Genomic DNA, 16,530 nt, shown 5'->3' on the forward strand with positions numbered 1-16,530 from the left:
TCCCCATTAGACCATAAGTCCCATGTGGGACAAGGACTCTGTTCATCCTTATTATCTTATATCTGTCCAAGGGCTTGACATACGGTAAGAGTTTAAATACCACAGTTATTATTGATATTATTATTATTATTTTCGTTATCTTCTAACTGTGCCTCAGTCTCAAATATCCCACCTCCAACTCATCACTCAAACTGTTTCCCCTGTCTGGAACCCTTTCCCCTCCCAAATCCAAAAGACCACAGCAGTCCCTATCTTCAAAGTCCTAAGACTTTGTCCTAAGGCAAAGTCCTCCTAAAAACCTCACCTCCTCCAAGAAGACTTTTTAATTAATTCACAAGCCCAGTCAAGTCAACCAAACAGACATCCTTAGCACTTATGTGTTTAATTCCTATCCTCCGTACACATATACATCTGTGTATATACACTTATAGATCCAATTATTCAGCAGTGTCCTCCTGAAACACGTACTGCTTCCTCTATATCCCTGTTCCTCCTTCTGCTCCCACTATTTATACATTATTTTTGTCTACCCGCCTCTTCCATTAGAGTGTAATCCCCCTGAAAACCACAATATGTCTTTTACTTCAGGTGTACCCTCCCTACAGCTTAGTAGACTATAATGCTTTGTTGTCGCTCAACAAACACCACTGACCGACTGATTACAAATTTCTAACAGCATTGTTCTAGCAAAAATGAAATATCTCAGGGAATAGCTGAGGAAAGAAAGAATCGATCCATCAACAGTACTAAGCACCTTCAGTGTGAACATGTGCAGTAGTGCCTGGCCAAGTACAAATGGAAGACAAGGACTCAATATTTCTATTGGTTTTCTCAGATTAATCTGGTTTTCCAAACTATTAAAACCCTTGGAATTAGCCAAATTCATGACAGTTATCTACCTGAGAGAAAAACAGTTATCTACCTGAGAGAAAAACAAAATCTGCATTTGGGAGGGTAGAATAAAATCAGTGGGCATGATCCCTTACCTCTAGGAACCTACAGTCTAGCTGGGGAAACAGGCACTAAAATATACTATAGATAGGGAGAAGCAACAGAGTTTAAAGATATGTATGTAAGTGTTCCAGGGAGGGGGCATGGGGAGCAGAGAAGAGAGGGGGAAAGGAGATGAAAAACCCAAGTGCTTAGGTGGTGCTGAAGTAGCACTTGGTAGTGGGGAGATCAATTCATCAATCGATCAATCAATTAACGTGCCCAAGGTCACACAGAAGACACATGCAGAGCTGGGGGTGGAACATGGGTCTTCTGTCTCCCGGGCCCATTTTCTTTTCACTAGGCTACATGTCTATTCAACTACTTAGAGCCTCAGTGATCTCATTTTCCTCCCCTTTGACTTTCTCCCTACAGTACATTATTCTCCTTCCTTTTTTTACACCAGTACTTGGCAAGAAAATGAATTTTTCCCTTTAGACAAGAAGCACACGCAGACTGCCGTGGCAGGGGGCACTGTATTTCTACATAGTACTTAATGGTGATTAAATACCCAGACAAATGGAGATTGGAAGCTAAAAGAAACTCTACAATTTGCCACCCTTTAATCCCATGAGCTGACTAGTAGAGTGCTTTGGACTGTATTAAAAATGATAAACTTTATAAACATGAAAACAGATCTTCACTACCCAATTTCTCTTACAATGAAATTATGAATACGCAATGCATCATTCTAAAGGAAACATCACATTTTTAAAGAAAAATGGCTCAAAACCTAAAAATACCATAATTTCTTAATTTATAAAACTTGTGAAAATCCATCCAAGAACTTCTGTCTACAGAATTTAAATGAGTGTTTTTGGACGATAAAGTTCATTTCAAAAATATTTCTTACGTGAACAGACACACCTTTTGCAACGGCACTGACGTCTTCGTAAAATCCAGCTATGAGTGCAACATGTCCAGGCCTAGACTCTGTAGGCACGCGTGTGTGGGATACCCCCCAGCTGCCTTTATTCATCATGATATTCCTGAGAATGCAATAAAGTAATTTACCGAGATATACAGTGAAGTCTCCAAGAGATTTTAGGTAAAAAAAACAAAGCACGATAGAGTACCAAAAAAAAACCAATTTAAGCTTTATCATTTGAATCTCCCTGAGGTTCCTGCACAGAGTCCAATCCTGTTCATCCTCAATGGTTATTTATTGAGTGCTTACTATGTGCGGGGCAATGTATTAAGTGTTGGGGACAGCACAACACAACACAGCTGGCAGACACGCTCCCTGGCTACAGTGAGCACACGATTCCATTCCTCAACAACCTCTCTTAACGTTCATTCCAGAAGGGTGAGCTGGGGTCCATTTTCTAGCTTATCTGGTCTGAAGTTATTAATAATCATAATAATAATAAATGATTCACACTACAGGATTAGAACTCCAGAATTTCTTACCTGATATACGGGGCTCTAGAAAGCCCATCTTCATCCAGCTCGAAAAGGGAATCGGCTCGTAGTCCGTCAGCAACAAATAAAACTAGTCGTTTTGCCGGTGGTGGCAATGGAGTGAACTGAGGTGCCATACCGTGAACCAGAGGAGAGGTGAAGTAAATGTCAAAGATGGAGGCAAAGAACACCAAATGTACCAGCAGACCTGCTACAAAGAACGCACGTGTATCCATGGTGACAGTCGATGTTCCAGGCAGACTGCTGACAGAGGAAAAGAGAGAAAACGGGTGGTTCTGAAAGCACTCATTTACAGCATAAAGCGTTTAGATGGTACCATCACTGTCACTGTCTAAAAAGAAAAAAAAATTACCTTGAATAGGAAGAGGATTAACATTCTTCCAAAGTGCTTTCACAATACTAATGTGGTCTTGTCCTCACCACAGCTCTGTGAGGAAAAAAGATGCAGGTGTTAATATTCCAATTATAGCCAAGAGAGGTGAAGTAAACTAATTGGTTTCGGTGATACAGCCGGCGGCTGGAAGCCGTGCTCTTTCCCCTCCATCATGCCGTCTCCAATGGAAAAGTTTTAAAATGCTCAATTTCACTGGTTGTAACATCAATACACTGTGCAATCATGATAGCAAATGTGTCAATAAAATTAATTAATATGACATCAGTCCCAAGAAAGGTCATGATCGCCTCAAGGATTAGCACAATTCAGTGGCATAAATAAGGAATAACTGCACTCAAGTACTTTTTGTTTTTCCAAAGTGCCTGCACAACAGTTAACTATTTTTATTCTCACATCCCTGGATAAATTAGGTGAAGTGGATAAAGCCCTGGCCTGGGAGCCAGAAGGGCCTGGGTTCTAATCCCGGCTCTGTCACTTGTCTGCTGTGTGACCTTGGGCAAGTCACTTCACTTCTCTGGGCCTCAGTGACCTCATCTGAAAAATGGAGATTGAGAGCCCAATATGGGACAGGGATTTTGTCCAACCCAATTTGCTTGTATCCACCTCAGTGCTTAGTACAGTGCCTAGCACACAGTAAGCACATAAATACCATAATTATCATTATTATTAAATTAATGCATGTCTCCCCCTCTAGACTGTTAGCTCATTATGGGCAGGGAACACATCTGCTAATTCTGTTGCACTGTAATCTCCCAAGAGATTAGTACAAAAATTCTGTAAGGGCTCAATAAATATCATTATTTGACTGACTGATCACTGCAAGGAAGAGAGAATTAGGCATTACTATCTCCAGTAAAGAGGGGGAACTGAGGATCAGAGAGGTTAAATGATCTGCCCAGGCACTTATCCTATACCACCTTGATTACTGCATCAGCCTGCCCACACTTCATTCTGCTGCCATTTAGATCATTTTTCTAAAACACGCCATTCAGTCCTTATCTCCCCACTCCTCAGAAACCTCCAATGGTTGTCTGTCCACCTCCGCATCAAACAGAAACTCCTTACCATGGGCTTAAAGGTACTCAATCAGCTCGCCCAATGTATCTCGCCTCGCTGAACCCAACCCACAGTTTGCTCCTCTAACCCCAACCTGCGCCTCTTGTCTATCTCAATCAACCAATGGTGTTTACTGTGCACTTACTGTGTTCACGGCACTTTAGTAAGCATTTGGGAGAGTATTGTTAGACAAGTTCCCAATCCACATTGAGCTTGAGTCACCACTGATCACTTGCCTACATCCTGTCCACAAGTTTTGTTTTGTTGTCTGTCTCCCCCTTCTAGACTGTGAGCCCGTTGTTGGGTAGGGACCGTCTCTAGACGTTGCCAACTTGGACTTCCCAAGCGCTTAGTACAGTGCTCTGCACGCAGGAAGCGCTCAATAAATGCGACAGTGAATGAATGAATGCCTCTGGCTTGGAACAACCTCCCCTTTCATAGCCAATAGACCATCACTCTCCCCACCTTCAAAGCCTTCCTAAAATCACATCTCCTCCAGGAGGCCTTCCCTGTCTAAGCCCTCTTTTGCCCTACCCACCCGCCCCTCTGCACTGCCTATGCATTGGATCCGTGTCCCTTAAACTCTTGATATTCAACCCACCCTCAGTCCCACAGCACTTATGTGCAGATCTTTATATTCTGCCATTTCCCCTGGCTGTAATTTACTTTACTACCTTCCCCTCCCTCTAGACTGTAAGAGCCTTGAGAGTAAGGATAGTGTCTCTACCGTATTGTACTTTCCCAATGAGCACTCAATGAATACCACCGGTTCGCTGATTGTCCAAGGTGATTCAAGAGGACAGCGAGAGACCCGGGGAGAGAACCCAGTTCTCCTAACCACCAGACCCGTGCTCTTGCCACTAGGCCGCACTGCCTCTCAAGATGTGCCAGAGGTTCAAAGCATCCCGTACCAGTTACCCTACAGACCAAAAAAAGGAGAAAATGAGCTCCTCAGATAAGTAGTATTTTCAGCAATTTTATGACCGAATGGGAACTGAATTAATAATGTCATAAAAAAAATCAATTAGACATGACCCTGAGGCAGCTATCATCAGGACCACACTGGTGGATAGGGCTAATTCCAGGCCAATTCAAAAATAATAATAGCAATAATAATAGCATTTGGAAAGTGCTTACTGGGTTTCAAGCACCATTCTAAGCACTGTGGTAGATGTAAGTTAAATAAATCAATCCCTCCCAGCCCCACAGCACTTATGTACATTTTTGTAGTTTATTTACATTAATGTCTGTTGCCCCATCTAGACTGTAAGCTCATTGTGGGCAGGGAATGTATTTATCTAATGTGTTTACTGTAATATTGCACTCTCCCAAGCGCTTAGAACACTGTTCTGCCCACAATAAGCACTCAATAAATACAACCGACTGACTTACTGACTTTGTCCCACATGGGGCTCAGATTTCATGGAAAGGCCTCAACATTGGCCATGTTTCCAATGACTTCTCCATTTCCCCTTGTTCCAGAAGCACATATTATTAACCTGGCCAACTTCCAGGAAGGGAAAGGGCTCTAATGAATGTATTATAAATGCACCACTTAGTTCAAAGCTAAATTGAAAACAATTTGCTGGTGTAGGTGGATGCTAATTTAGTCGGCTACAAACACTCTCAGTCATTTTCTAATTTCTCTTCATTACTCAGAATGATCAGTTGTGAGGAATACCAGACACCAGTAGGGAATGCTACGACTCTTTAGGTGGCTCAATTTCAGGAGGAACCCAAGAATATTTATTTAGAGTACGGAGCTTCTTGAAATGGTGAAAGGTTGGCTTTTACAAAGAGATGGGAGGAGGGGATGAATTTTAATCATCATCATCATCATCAATCGTATTTATTGAGTGCTTACTATGTGCAGAGCACTGTACTAAGCGCTTGGGAAGTACAAATTGGCAACATATAGAGACAGTCCCTACCCAACAGTGGGCTCACAGTCTAAAAGAGGGAGACAGAGACAGAGAACAAAACCAAACATACTAACAAAGTAAAATAAATTTAATAAATTTAATAAAATTTAACAAAGTAAAATAAATTTAATAAATTTAATCCAATCAAAAAATGTACTGAGTGACTAAAATTGAAGGTTTCATGTTTATACTTGCTCAAGTGCATTTATCAAAGATGACCACCGTTTTCTAAACAATGTCCAGCCTTGGTTTCACTAGACACCTCTCTGGCCATTCTTCGGTTTCTTTTGCTAGCTCTTTCCTCTTCTCGCCCTTCAATTTTGGGTGTCCCGCTAAGCTCTGATCTTCTCACTTTGCACTTTTTCTCAGAGCGCTCATGAGCTCATCGGGCTCCAACCACCTTCACCTGGCATTTCTGCTTACCTCTCCAGGGATGGATCGCCCGTATCCTAACTCAGTGTAGTAAAGACTGAACTCCTCTTCCAGACTAAACCTATATTTCTCCTCCATTTCCCAACCCAGTCAAAAACACCACCATCCACCCTGCCCCAGAAGTTCTTCAGCTCTGCTGTCATCCTTGTTTCTTCTGTTTTTCACCTTCCCCATTCAGGCAGCCTCTAATTCCTCCTGGAGCCTGATCCAAACTGTCATCACTTTCTGGCTCGACTACTGCATTAGTCTCCATATTGAATTACTTGTCCCTCTTCCTCCCTTCTTCAGGTTATCCTACATGCTCTTGCTGCCTGGATCAGCTCTCTAAAAACCCATCTGAATAAACCCCCTAGATCTGCCACTGGCCTGCTGATTTTCCTTGGGCAAATTGCTTAAACTCTCTGGGCCTCAGTTTTTTCAAATTCACAATGGGGCAACAGATATCCACTCTACCTCACGGAGAGATGATTTTGGAAAAAGTTGGAGCAGTGCCAGGATGAAAGCTATTTATGTGCACAATAATAATAATAATAAAATAATGGTATTTGTTAAATGCTTACTGTGTGCCGGGCACTGTAAAAGCCCCCAGATGAGTTAGGGTTTTCTGTAGTGTTTGTTCACCAGGGACAAGATCCCAATCAGACAAGAGGCCTATCATGAGCACAAAGAGAAAATAATTTTCCCTGGGTCTTGGAGATTGAGGGGAAGTTGCAGGGAAGCAGTGTGGCTTAGTGGAAGAGCACGGGCTTGGGAGTCAGAGGTCATCAGTTCTCATTCTGGCTTTGCCACATATCGGCTGTGTGACTTTGGACAAGTCACTTAACCTCTCTGTACCTCAGTGACCTCATCTGTAAAATGGGGATTAAGACTGGGAGCCCCACGTGGGACAACCTGATCACCTTGTACCTACCCCAGTGCTTGGCACATGGTAGGCACTTCATAAATACCATCATCATTATTATTATTGTTAAGTTGGGACTATTTTAGAAGCACACTTTTAAAGATATAATTAAGTCTTGATTTGGTCTGGAGGGGCTGGAGAGAGAGAGAGAGGGAGAAGTCCATAAAGGGAGAGTCCTGCAAAGGTAGGAAATCCTGGCTTCCGGAGCCCAAGGGGTCTATGCCCAGACTTGCCATGACAAAAGCCCCAGGGCAGTGGTGTCTGCATCTGGTCTAGGAATCATAGAATATGGGCCTGGGAGTTGGAAGGACCTGAGTACTAATTCTGGATCTGCCACTTTTCTATGTGACTTTGGGCAAGTCAACTAGTTGTGGGCAGGGAAAGTATCTGTTTATTGTTATACTGTACTCTTCCAAGCGCTCAGTACAGTGCTCTGCTCACAGTAAGCGCTCAATAAATACAACTGAGTGAGCTTCTTTCTTTGTGCCTCAGTTACCTCATCTGTAAAATGGGGGTTAAGACTGTGAGCCTTATGTGGGGCAGGGACTGTGTCCAACCCGAATTGCTTGTATCCAACCCAGCACTTAGTATAATGGCACAAAGTAAGCGCTTATAAATACCATTATTATTATGATCTAGTCAGATTAGATGGGGCTTTCGCCCCCTCGGGCCTGCCTGGGTACACAGGCCCAGCTGCTCCCACTGGCTGCAGAGATGAGTATGGACATAATAATAATGGTATTTGTTAAGCACTTACTATGTGCCAGGGACTATACTAAGCACTGGGGTGGATATAAGCAAATTGGGTTGGACACAGTCCCTGTCCCACATGGGGCTTACAGTCTCAATCCCCATTTTACAGATGAGGTCACCGAAGCCCAGAGAAGTGAAGTGACTTGCCCAAGGCCACATAACAGACAAGTGGTGGAGCTGGGATTAGAACCCAAGACCTTCTGGCTCCCATGGGGTTCTGACGTGGAGTTTTAGCACCACGAGAACACAACCTGCTAAGGTCCAGAAAGGTTCGGGGGTTTGTCCGAGATGACAGAGCAGCGGGTCCTCACACTACGCCACTGGCCCCGCTGCAGCCGCACAGGATTGGGTGCTGGAGCATGACCTGAACCCCAAACCCCATCCCAGCTACAGGAAAAGCCAGCTTGTTCTTGGGGAAGCAGCATGGCATAGTGGCTAGAGCACAAGTGTGGGAGTCGGAAGGTCATGGGTTCTAATCCTGGCTCTGCCACTTGTCTTCTCTGTGACCTTGAGCAAGTCACTTCACTGGGCTTCAGTTCCCTCATCTGTAAAATGGGGATTGAGACTGTGAGTCCCGCATAGGACAGGGGCTGTGTCCAACCTGATTTGCTTGTATCCACCCCAGCACTTAGTACAGTACTCGGCACACAATAAGTGTGTAATATTATTATTATTGTTATTATTATTAATAAAAGCTGAGCCTGCTCCCGCATGGCCCAGAGGGAAACAAGTCTCTCCCTGGGCCAAAGGAGGCCACAGCCAGAAAGGGAGAAGAGGGAAGGGGAGGAAAGGCACCACCCTGGCATGAAGAGAGAGACAGAGACACAGAGAGAGACAACAGCGAGACAGACTATAATTTTATTTATATTGATGTCTGTTTGTTTGTATTGATGTCTGTCTCTCCTGCCGCTACCCCCTCCCCCTAGACTGAGAGCTCACTGTGGGCAGGGATTGTCTATCTTCATTGCTGTATTGTACTTTTCCAAGTGCTTAGTACAGGCTCTGCACACAGTAAGCACTCAAAAAATATGTTACAGAGAAACAGACACTGAAAGACATGACTGAGAGATTGAGATGACACTGAGAGAGATGACTGATAATAATTAAAATTATAATAATGATATTTGTCAAGTGCTTACTATGTGCCAAGCACTGTTCTAAGCGCTGGGGTAGATACAAGGTAATCAGGTTGTCCCACGTGGGGCTCACTGTCTTAATCCCCATTTTACAAATGAGGGAACTGAGGCCCAGAGAAGGGAAGTGGCTTGCCTAAAGTCACACAGCAAACATACGGTGGAGCCGGGATTAGAACTCACGAACTCTGACTCCCAAGCCAGGGCTCTTGCCACTAGGCCACACTGCTTCAACTGAGAGAGATGATTGAGAGACACAGCAGAGAAAGATGACAGGGAGACGATTCAGAGAGAGAGGACTAACAGAAACAGAGAGACTGAGACGACAGAGAGATGACACAGCAACAGAGAGAGGACTGAGAGAGACTGAGAAACACTGAGATAAATTGAGAGATGACAGATTGAGAGAGAGGAGAGACAGACGACAGAGAGATGACAGAGACAGAGGAAGGACTGAGAGAGATTGAGAAACACTGAGAGAGATGACAGAGAGACTGAGGAGGGAGACAGAGGGACTGAGAGAAATTGAGAGATGACTCAGATAAGAGATTGGGAGAGAAGATAGACTGAGAGACAGGAGACAGAGAAGACTCAGAGAGAGAGGACTGAGACAGACACTGAGAAATTGAGAGAGATGACAGAGAGACTGAAAGGAGAGACACTCAGAGAAACAGAGAGACTGAGTGGAGAGAGACAGAGAAATTGAAAGAGATGACAGACAGAGGAGAGACACGGAAAGACAGAGAGATGACAGAGAGACTGAGATGACACAGTGACAGAGGACTGAGAGAGCTTGAGACAGATTCAGAGATATTGAGAGATGACTAAGAGACTGTGCGAGATGACAGAGACTGACAGAAATTGAGACAGAAACTGAGACGCCTTAGAGAGATTTAGAGAAGCAGAGTGGCTCAGTGGAAAGAGCCCGGGCTTTGGAGTCAGAGGTCATGGGTTCAAATCCCAGCTCTGCCAATTGTCAGCTGTGTGACTTTGGGCAAGTAACTTAACTTCTCTGTGCCTCAGTTACCTCATCTGTAAAATGGGGATAAAGACTGTGAGCCCCCCGGGACAACCTGATCACCTTGTAACCTCCCCAGCGCTTAGAACAGTGCTTTGCACATTGTAAGCGCTTAATAAATGCCATTATTATTATTATTATTTAGAGGAGACTGAGATGGAGATTGAGAGGAGAGAGACTGAGACGACTGAGAGAGACAACTCAGAGAGGATCGAGAGAGACTGAGAAACACTGAGAAAAATTGAGACGCCTGAGAGAAACCGAGAGACATTCATTCATTCAATGGTATTTATTGAGCGCTTACTGTGTGAAGAGCACTTGTACTAAGCGCTTGGGAAGTACAGAGAAGCAGTGTTGCTCAGTGGAAAGAGCCTGGGATTTGGAGTCAGAGGTCATGGGTTCAAACCCCGACTCCACCAATTGTCAGCTGTGTGACTTTGGGCAAGTCACTTAACTTCTCTGGGCCTCAGTTCCCACACCTGTAAGATGAGGATTAAGACTGTGACCCCCCTTGGGACAAGCTGATCACCTTGTAACCTCCCCAGTGCTTAGAACAGTGCTGTACACATAGTAAGCGCTTAATAAATGCCATCATTATTATTATTATTACAAAACAGCAACTGATAGAGACAATCCCTACCCAACAACAGGCTCACAGTCTAGAAGGGGGGAGACACACAGCAAAACAAAACAAGGAGATAGGTGTCAATACCATCAGAATAGAGAAATAGAATTATAGCTCTATACCCATCATTAATAATAATGATGACATTTACTATGTGCTTACCATGTGCCAAGCACTGTTCTAGCACTGGGGAGGTTACAAGGTGATCAGGTTGCCCCACGGGGGGCTCACAGCCTTCATCCCCATTTTCCAGATGAGGAAACTGAGGCCCAGAGAAGTGAAGTGACTTGCCCAAAGTCACCCAGCTGACGACTGGAGGCTGACAAGACAATAATTAATTAGAGTAATAAACATGTACAAATAGACACAAGTGCTGTAGGAAGGGGGTAGGGCAGAGGGAGGTGATGGGGAAGGGAGGAGGAAGAGAGGAAAAAGGGGTGAGAGTCTCTCAGACAGAGAGACTAAGAGAAATGGAGAGAGACGATGAGACAGAGAGACTAAGAGAAATGGACAGAGATGACTGAGAGACAGAGACTAAGACAAATGGACAGACGACTGAGAGACACAGAGAGACTAAGAGAAATGGAGAGAGATGACAGAGAGACAGAGTCAGAGAAATGGAGAGAGACGGCAGACTACAAGAAATGGAGAGAGATGACAGAGAGGCAGAGAGACTACGAGAAATGGAGAGAGACGACTGAGAGAGGCAGAACGACTAAGAGAAATGGACAGAGACGACTGAGAGGCAGAAAGACTATGAGAAATGGAGAGAGACGACTGAGAGGCAGAAAGACTACGAGAAATGGAGAGAGACGACAGAGACACAGGGAGACTAAGAGAAATGGACAGAGATGACTGAGAGACACAGAGAGACTAAGAGAAATGGAGAGAGATGACAGAGAGACAGAGTCAGAGAAATGGAGAGAGACGGCAGACTACGAGAAATGGAGAGAGATGACAGAGAGGCAGAGAGACTACGAGAAATGGAGAGAGACAACTGAGAGAGACAGAAAGACTACGAGAAATGGAGAGAGACGACTGAGAGGCAGAAAGACTACGAGAAATGGACAGAGATGACTGAGAGGCAGAAAGACTACGAGAAATGGAGAGATGACAGAGAGGCAGAGAGACTAAGGGAAATGGAGAGGGATGACAGAGAGACTAAGAGAAATGGAGAGAGATGACAGAGACACTGAGAGACTAAGAGAAATAGAGAGAGATGACTGAGAGACAGAGAGACAGAGAAATGGAGAGAGACGACTGAGAGAGATAGAGACTAAGAGAAATGGAGAGAGACGACTGAGAGAGGCAGAAAGACTACGAGAAATGGAGAGAGATGACTGAGGCAGAAAGACTACGAGAAATGGAGAGAGACGACTGAGGCAGAAAGACTACGAGAAATGGAGAGAGACGACTGAGGCAGAAAGACTATGAGAAATGGAGAGAGACGACTGAGAGACACAGAGAGGCTAAGAGAAATGGAGAGAGATGACTGAGAGAGGCAGAGAGACTAAGAGTACGGACAGAAATGACTGAGAGAGACACAGAGAGACTAAGAGAAATGGAGACGAGGGAGAGAGACAGAGAGGCTAAGAGAAATGGACAGAGATGACTGAGACACAGAGAGACTAAGAGAAATGGAGAGAGATGACAGAGACAGAGAGACGACCGAGACACAGAGAGACTAAGAGAAATGGAGAGAGATGACAGAGACAGAGAGATGAGAGACTGAGAGAATAAGAGAAATGGAGGGAGACGACTGAGACAGAGAGACTAAGAGAAATGGACAGAGACGACGGAGACAGAGAGACTAAGAGAAATGGAGAGAGATGACAAAGAGAGGCAAAGGGACTACGAGAAATAGAGAGACGACTGAGAGAGACAGAGAGACTAGGAGAATGGAGAGAGACGACTGAGGGAGACAGAGAGACTAAGAGAAATGGACAGAGACGACTGACACAGACTAAGAGAAATGAAGACGACTGAGAGACACAGACTAAGAGAAATGGAGAGACGACTGAGAGACACAGAGAGACTAAATGAAGTGGACAAAGAGGACTAAGGGAGACAGAGAGACTAAGTGAAATGGACAGAGACGACTGAGAGGGACTAAGAGAAATGGAGAGAGACGACTGAGAGACACAGACTAAGAGAAATGGAGAGATGACTGAGAGACACAGAGAGACTAAGAGAAATGGACAGAGACGACTGAGAGGGACTAAGAGAAATGGAGAGAGACGACTGAGAGACACAGACTAAGAGAAATGGAGAGACGACTGAGAGACACAGAGAGACTAAGAGAAATGGAGAGAGATGACTGAGAGAGACTAAGAGAAATGGAGAGAGACGACTGAGAGACTAAGAGAAATGGAGAGAGACGACTGAGAGACACAGAGAGACTAAGAGAAATGGACAGAGACGACTGAGAGACACAGAGAGACTAAGAGAAATGGACAGAGACGACTGAGAGACACAGAGAGACTAAGTGAAGTGGACAGAGAGGACTGAGAGACACAGAGAGACTAAGTGAAGTGGACAGAGAGGACTGAGAAAGACTAAGAGAAATGGGGAAAGACGACTGAGAGACACAGACTAAGAGAAATGGAGAGAGACGACTGAGAGACACAGAGAGACTAAGTGAAGTGGACAGTGAGGACTGAGGGAGACAGAGAGACTGAGTGAAATGGACAGAGACGACTGAGAGACACAGACAGACTAAGAGAAATGGACAGAGACGACTAAGAGACACAGAGAGACTAAGAGAAGTGGACAGTGAGGACTGAGGGAGACAGAGAGACTGAGTGAAATGGACAGAGACGACTGAGAGACACAGAGAGATAAAGAGAAATGGAGAGAGATGACTGAGAGACACAGAGAGACTAAGTGAAGTGGACAGTGAGGACTGAGGGAGACAGAGAGACTGAGTGAAATGGACAGAGACGACTGAGAGACAGAGACTAAGAGAAATGGAGAGACGACTGAGAGACACAGAGAGACTAAGAGAAATGGACAGAGATGACTGAGAGAGACTAAGAGAAATGGACAGAGACGACTGAGAGACAGAGACTAAGAGAAATGGAGAGAGACGACTGAGAGACACAGAGAGACTAAGTGAAGTGGACAGTGAGGACTGAGGGAGACAGAGAGACTAAGTGAAATGGACAGAGACGACTGAGAGACACAGAGAGACTAAGAGATATGGAGAGAGACGACTGAGAGACACAGAGAGACTAAGAGAAATGGAGAGAGAGGACTGAGGGAGACAGAGAGACTAAGAGAAATGGAGAGAGACGACTGAGAGACACAGACTAAGAGAAATGGACAGACGACTGAGAGACACAGAGAGACTATGAGAAATGGACAGAGACGACTGAGAGACACAGAGAGATTAAGTGAAGTGGACAGAGAGGACTGAGAGAGACTAAGAGAAATGGGGAAAGACGACTGAGAGACACAGACTAAGAGAAATGGACAGAGACGACTGAGAGACACAGAGAGACTAAGTGAAGTGGACAGTGAGGACTGAGGGAGACAGACAAAGTGAAATGGACAGAGACGACTGAGAGACACAGAGAGACTAAGAGAAATGGAGAGAGACGACTGAGAGACACAGAGAGATTAAGTGAAGTGGACAGAGAGGACTGAGGGAGACAGAGAGACTAAGTGAAATGGACAGAGACGACTGAGAGACACAGACTAAGAGAAATGGACAGACGACTGAGAGACAGAGACTAAGAGAAATGGAGAGACGACTGAGAGACACAGAGAGACTAAGAGAAATGGACAGAGACGACTGAGAGACAGAGACTAAGAGAAATGGACAGAGACGACTGAGAGACACAGACTAAGAGAAATGGAGAAAGACGACAGAGAGACACAGAGAGACTAAGAGAAGTGGACAGTGAGGACTGAGGGAGACAGACAAAGTGAAATGGACAGAGACGACTGAGAGACACAGAGAGACTAAGAGAAATGGAGAGAGACGACTGAGAGACACAGAGAGATTAAGTGAAGTAGACAGAGAGGACTGAGGGAGACAGAGAGACTAAGTGAAATGGACAGAGACGACTGAGAGACACAGACTAAGAGAAATGGACAGACGACTGAGAGACAGAGACTAAGAGAAATGGAGAGACGACTGAGAGACACAGAGAGACTAAGAGAAATGGACAGAGACGACTGAGAGACAGAGACTAAGAGAAATGGGGAAAGACGACTGAGAGACACAGACTAAGAGAAATGGAGAAAGACGACAGAGAGACACAGAGAGACTAAGAGAAGTGGACAGTGAGGACTGAGGGAGACAGACAAAGTGAAATGGACAGAGACGACTGAGAGACACAGAGAGACTAAGAGAAATGGAGAGAGACGACTGAGAGACACAGAGAGATTAAGTGAAGTGGACAGAGAGGACTGAGGGAGACAGAGAGACTAAGTGAAATGGACAGAGACGACTGAGAGACACAGACTAAGAGAAATGGACAGACGACTGAGAGACAGAGACTAAGAGAAATGGAGAGAGACGACTGAGAGACACAGAGAGACTAAGAGAAATGGGGAAAGACGACTGAGAGACACAGACTAAGAGAAATGGAGAGAGACGACTGAGAGACACAGAGAGACTAAGTGAAGTGGACAGTGAGGACTGAGGGAGACAGAGAGACTGAGTGAAATGGACAGAGACGACTGAGAGACACAGAGAGACTAAGAGAAATGGAGAGAGACGACTGAGAGACACAGAGAGATTAAGTGAAGTGGGCAGAGAGGACTGAGGGAGACAGAGAGACTGAGTGAAATGGACAGAGACGACTGAGAGACACAGAGAGACTAAGAGAAATGGACAGAGACGACTGAGAGACACAGAGAGACTAAGTGAAATGGACAGAGACGAGGGAGAGAGACAGAGAGATGAGCGAGAGACAGAAAGACTGAGAGACATGGTCAGAGACGATGGAGAGAGACAGAGAGACACGGAGAGAGACGAGGCCGTCGGGCCAGCGTTGCGACTGCGCCTGCGCCGACGCCCAGGGCTCGGCCGCTCCGCACCGGCTCCGCACCGACCCGCCGCCGCCACAGGGAAGCCCCAGGCGGGGCCGGAGGGGAAGGAAGAAGGGCCCGGGGGAGAAAGGGCCGGGACTCACCGGGCCCCTCACCGGCCGCCACCGCGCGCCGCGGTCCTCCCTCAGGGGCGGCTCCGCGCCCTCGGCGGGAACAGGCGCCACCCCACAATCCCCCGCGCGCCCACAGCCCCCGCGCCATCTCCGGGGCGGCGAAGTCTCGCGAGAGCGGGGGCCCGGCTGAGGCGGGGAGCGGCCGCCTCGCCCGGCAAGATGGCGGCGGCGGGGGCCGGCGGCGGCGTCGGCGGCGGCGTGAACCCTTTCCTCAGCGACTCGGACGACGACGACGACGACGAGGAGGCGGCGGGGGCGGGGGCGGCGGCTGTGGGGCGGCGGGCGAGGGGCTCCCCGGCCCCGGTCCGGGTGGCGGTGGACGCCATCGCGGCGCAGCTGCTGCGGGACCAGTACGTGCTGACGGCGCTGGAGCTGCACACGGAGCTGCTGGAGAGCGGCCGCGAGCTGCCCCGCCTCCGGGACTATTTCTCCAACCCGGGAAACTTCGAGCGGCAGACCGGGATCGGGATCGGGATCGGGAGCGGGACCGGCCCTCAGGGGCCCCCGCCCCTCCCGGCCCCCGGGCCCCCGCACCCTCTCGGCCGGGACCCCGCCGCCATCGCCGCCGTCACCACCACCACCACCGCCGGACACCTCAGTAAGTAACCGCCGACACCAATCATTCCCTACCCGTAGGTATATTCGTCCGTATTGATTATGGTTGTACATATTTATTACTCTATTTATTTTACTTGTACATTTCTATCGTACTT

At 46.4% G+C, this 16,530-nt stretch overlaps 2 protein-coding genes across 6 annotated transcripts in view; one reads left to right on the forward strand and one right to left on the reverse strand.

Moving 5' to 3' along the window:
* The window catches only part of PIGN (phosphatidylinositol glycan anchor biosynthesis class N), a 94,893-nt gene extending 79,019 nt beyond the window's left edge, over positions 1–15,874 (reverse strand). The window contains exons 1-4 of one of the 3 annotated variants that reach the window (XM_038770330.1): positions 15,788–15,874; positions 2,765–2,839; positions 2,401–2,687; positions 1,858–1,979 (exon numbers count right to left, since the gene is read on the reverse strand). In XM_038770330.1, coding sequence (XP_038626258.1) covers positions 1,858–1,979; positions 2,401–2,687; positions 2,765–2,788 — 433 coding nt within the window. In that variant the 5' untranslated portion in view covers positions 2,789–2,839; positions 15,788–15,874. Of the gene's footprint in view, positions 1–1,857; positions 1,980–2,400; positions 2,688–2,764; positions 2,845–15,787 lie in introns of those variants that run through there. The other 2 variants (XM_038770331.1, XM_038770332.1) reach the window with 2 other exon arrangements.
* A 102-nt stretch (positions 15,875–15,976) lies between these two features.
* The window catches only part of RELCH (RAB11 binding and LisH domain, coiled-coil and HEAT repeat containing), an 82,388-nt gene continuing 81,834 nt past the window's right edge, over positions 15,977–16,530 (forward strand). For all 3 annotated transcript variants that reach the window (XM_038770534.1, XM_038770536.1, XM_038770537.1), the window contains exon 1: positions 15,977–16,415. In XM_038770534.1, the coding sequence (XP_038626462.1) occupies positions 15,977–16,415 (439 nt within the window). The remainder of the gene's footprint in view (positions 16,416–16,530) is intronic.

This window comes from Tachyglossus aculeatus, chromosome X3, assembly GCF_015852505.1.
Source record: "Tachyglossus aculeatus isolate mTacAcu1 chromosome X3, mTacAcu1.pri, whole genome shotgun sequence".
Lineage (NCBI taxonomy): Eukaryota > Metazoa > Chordata > Mammalia > Monotremata > Tachyglossidae > Tachyglossus > Tachyglossus aculeatus.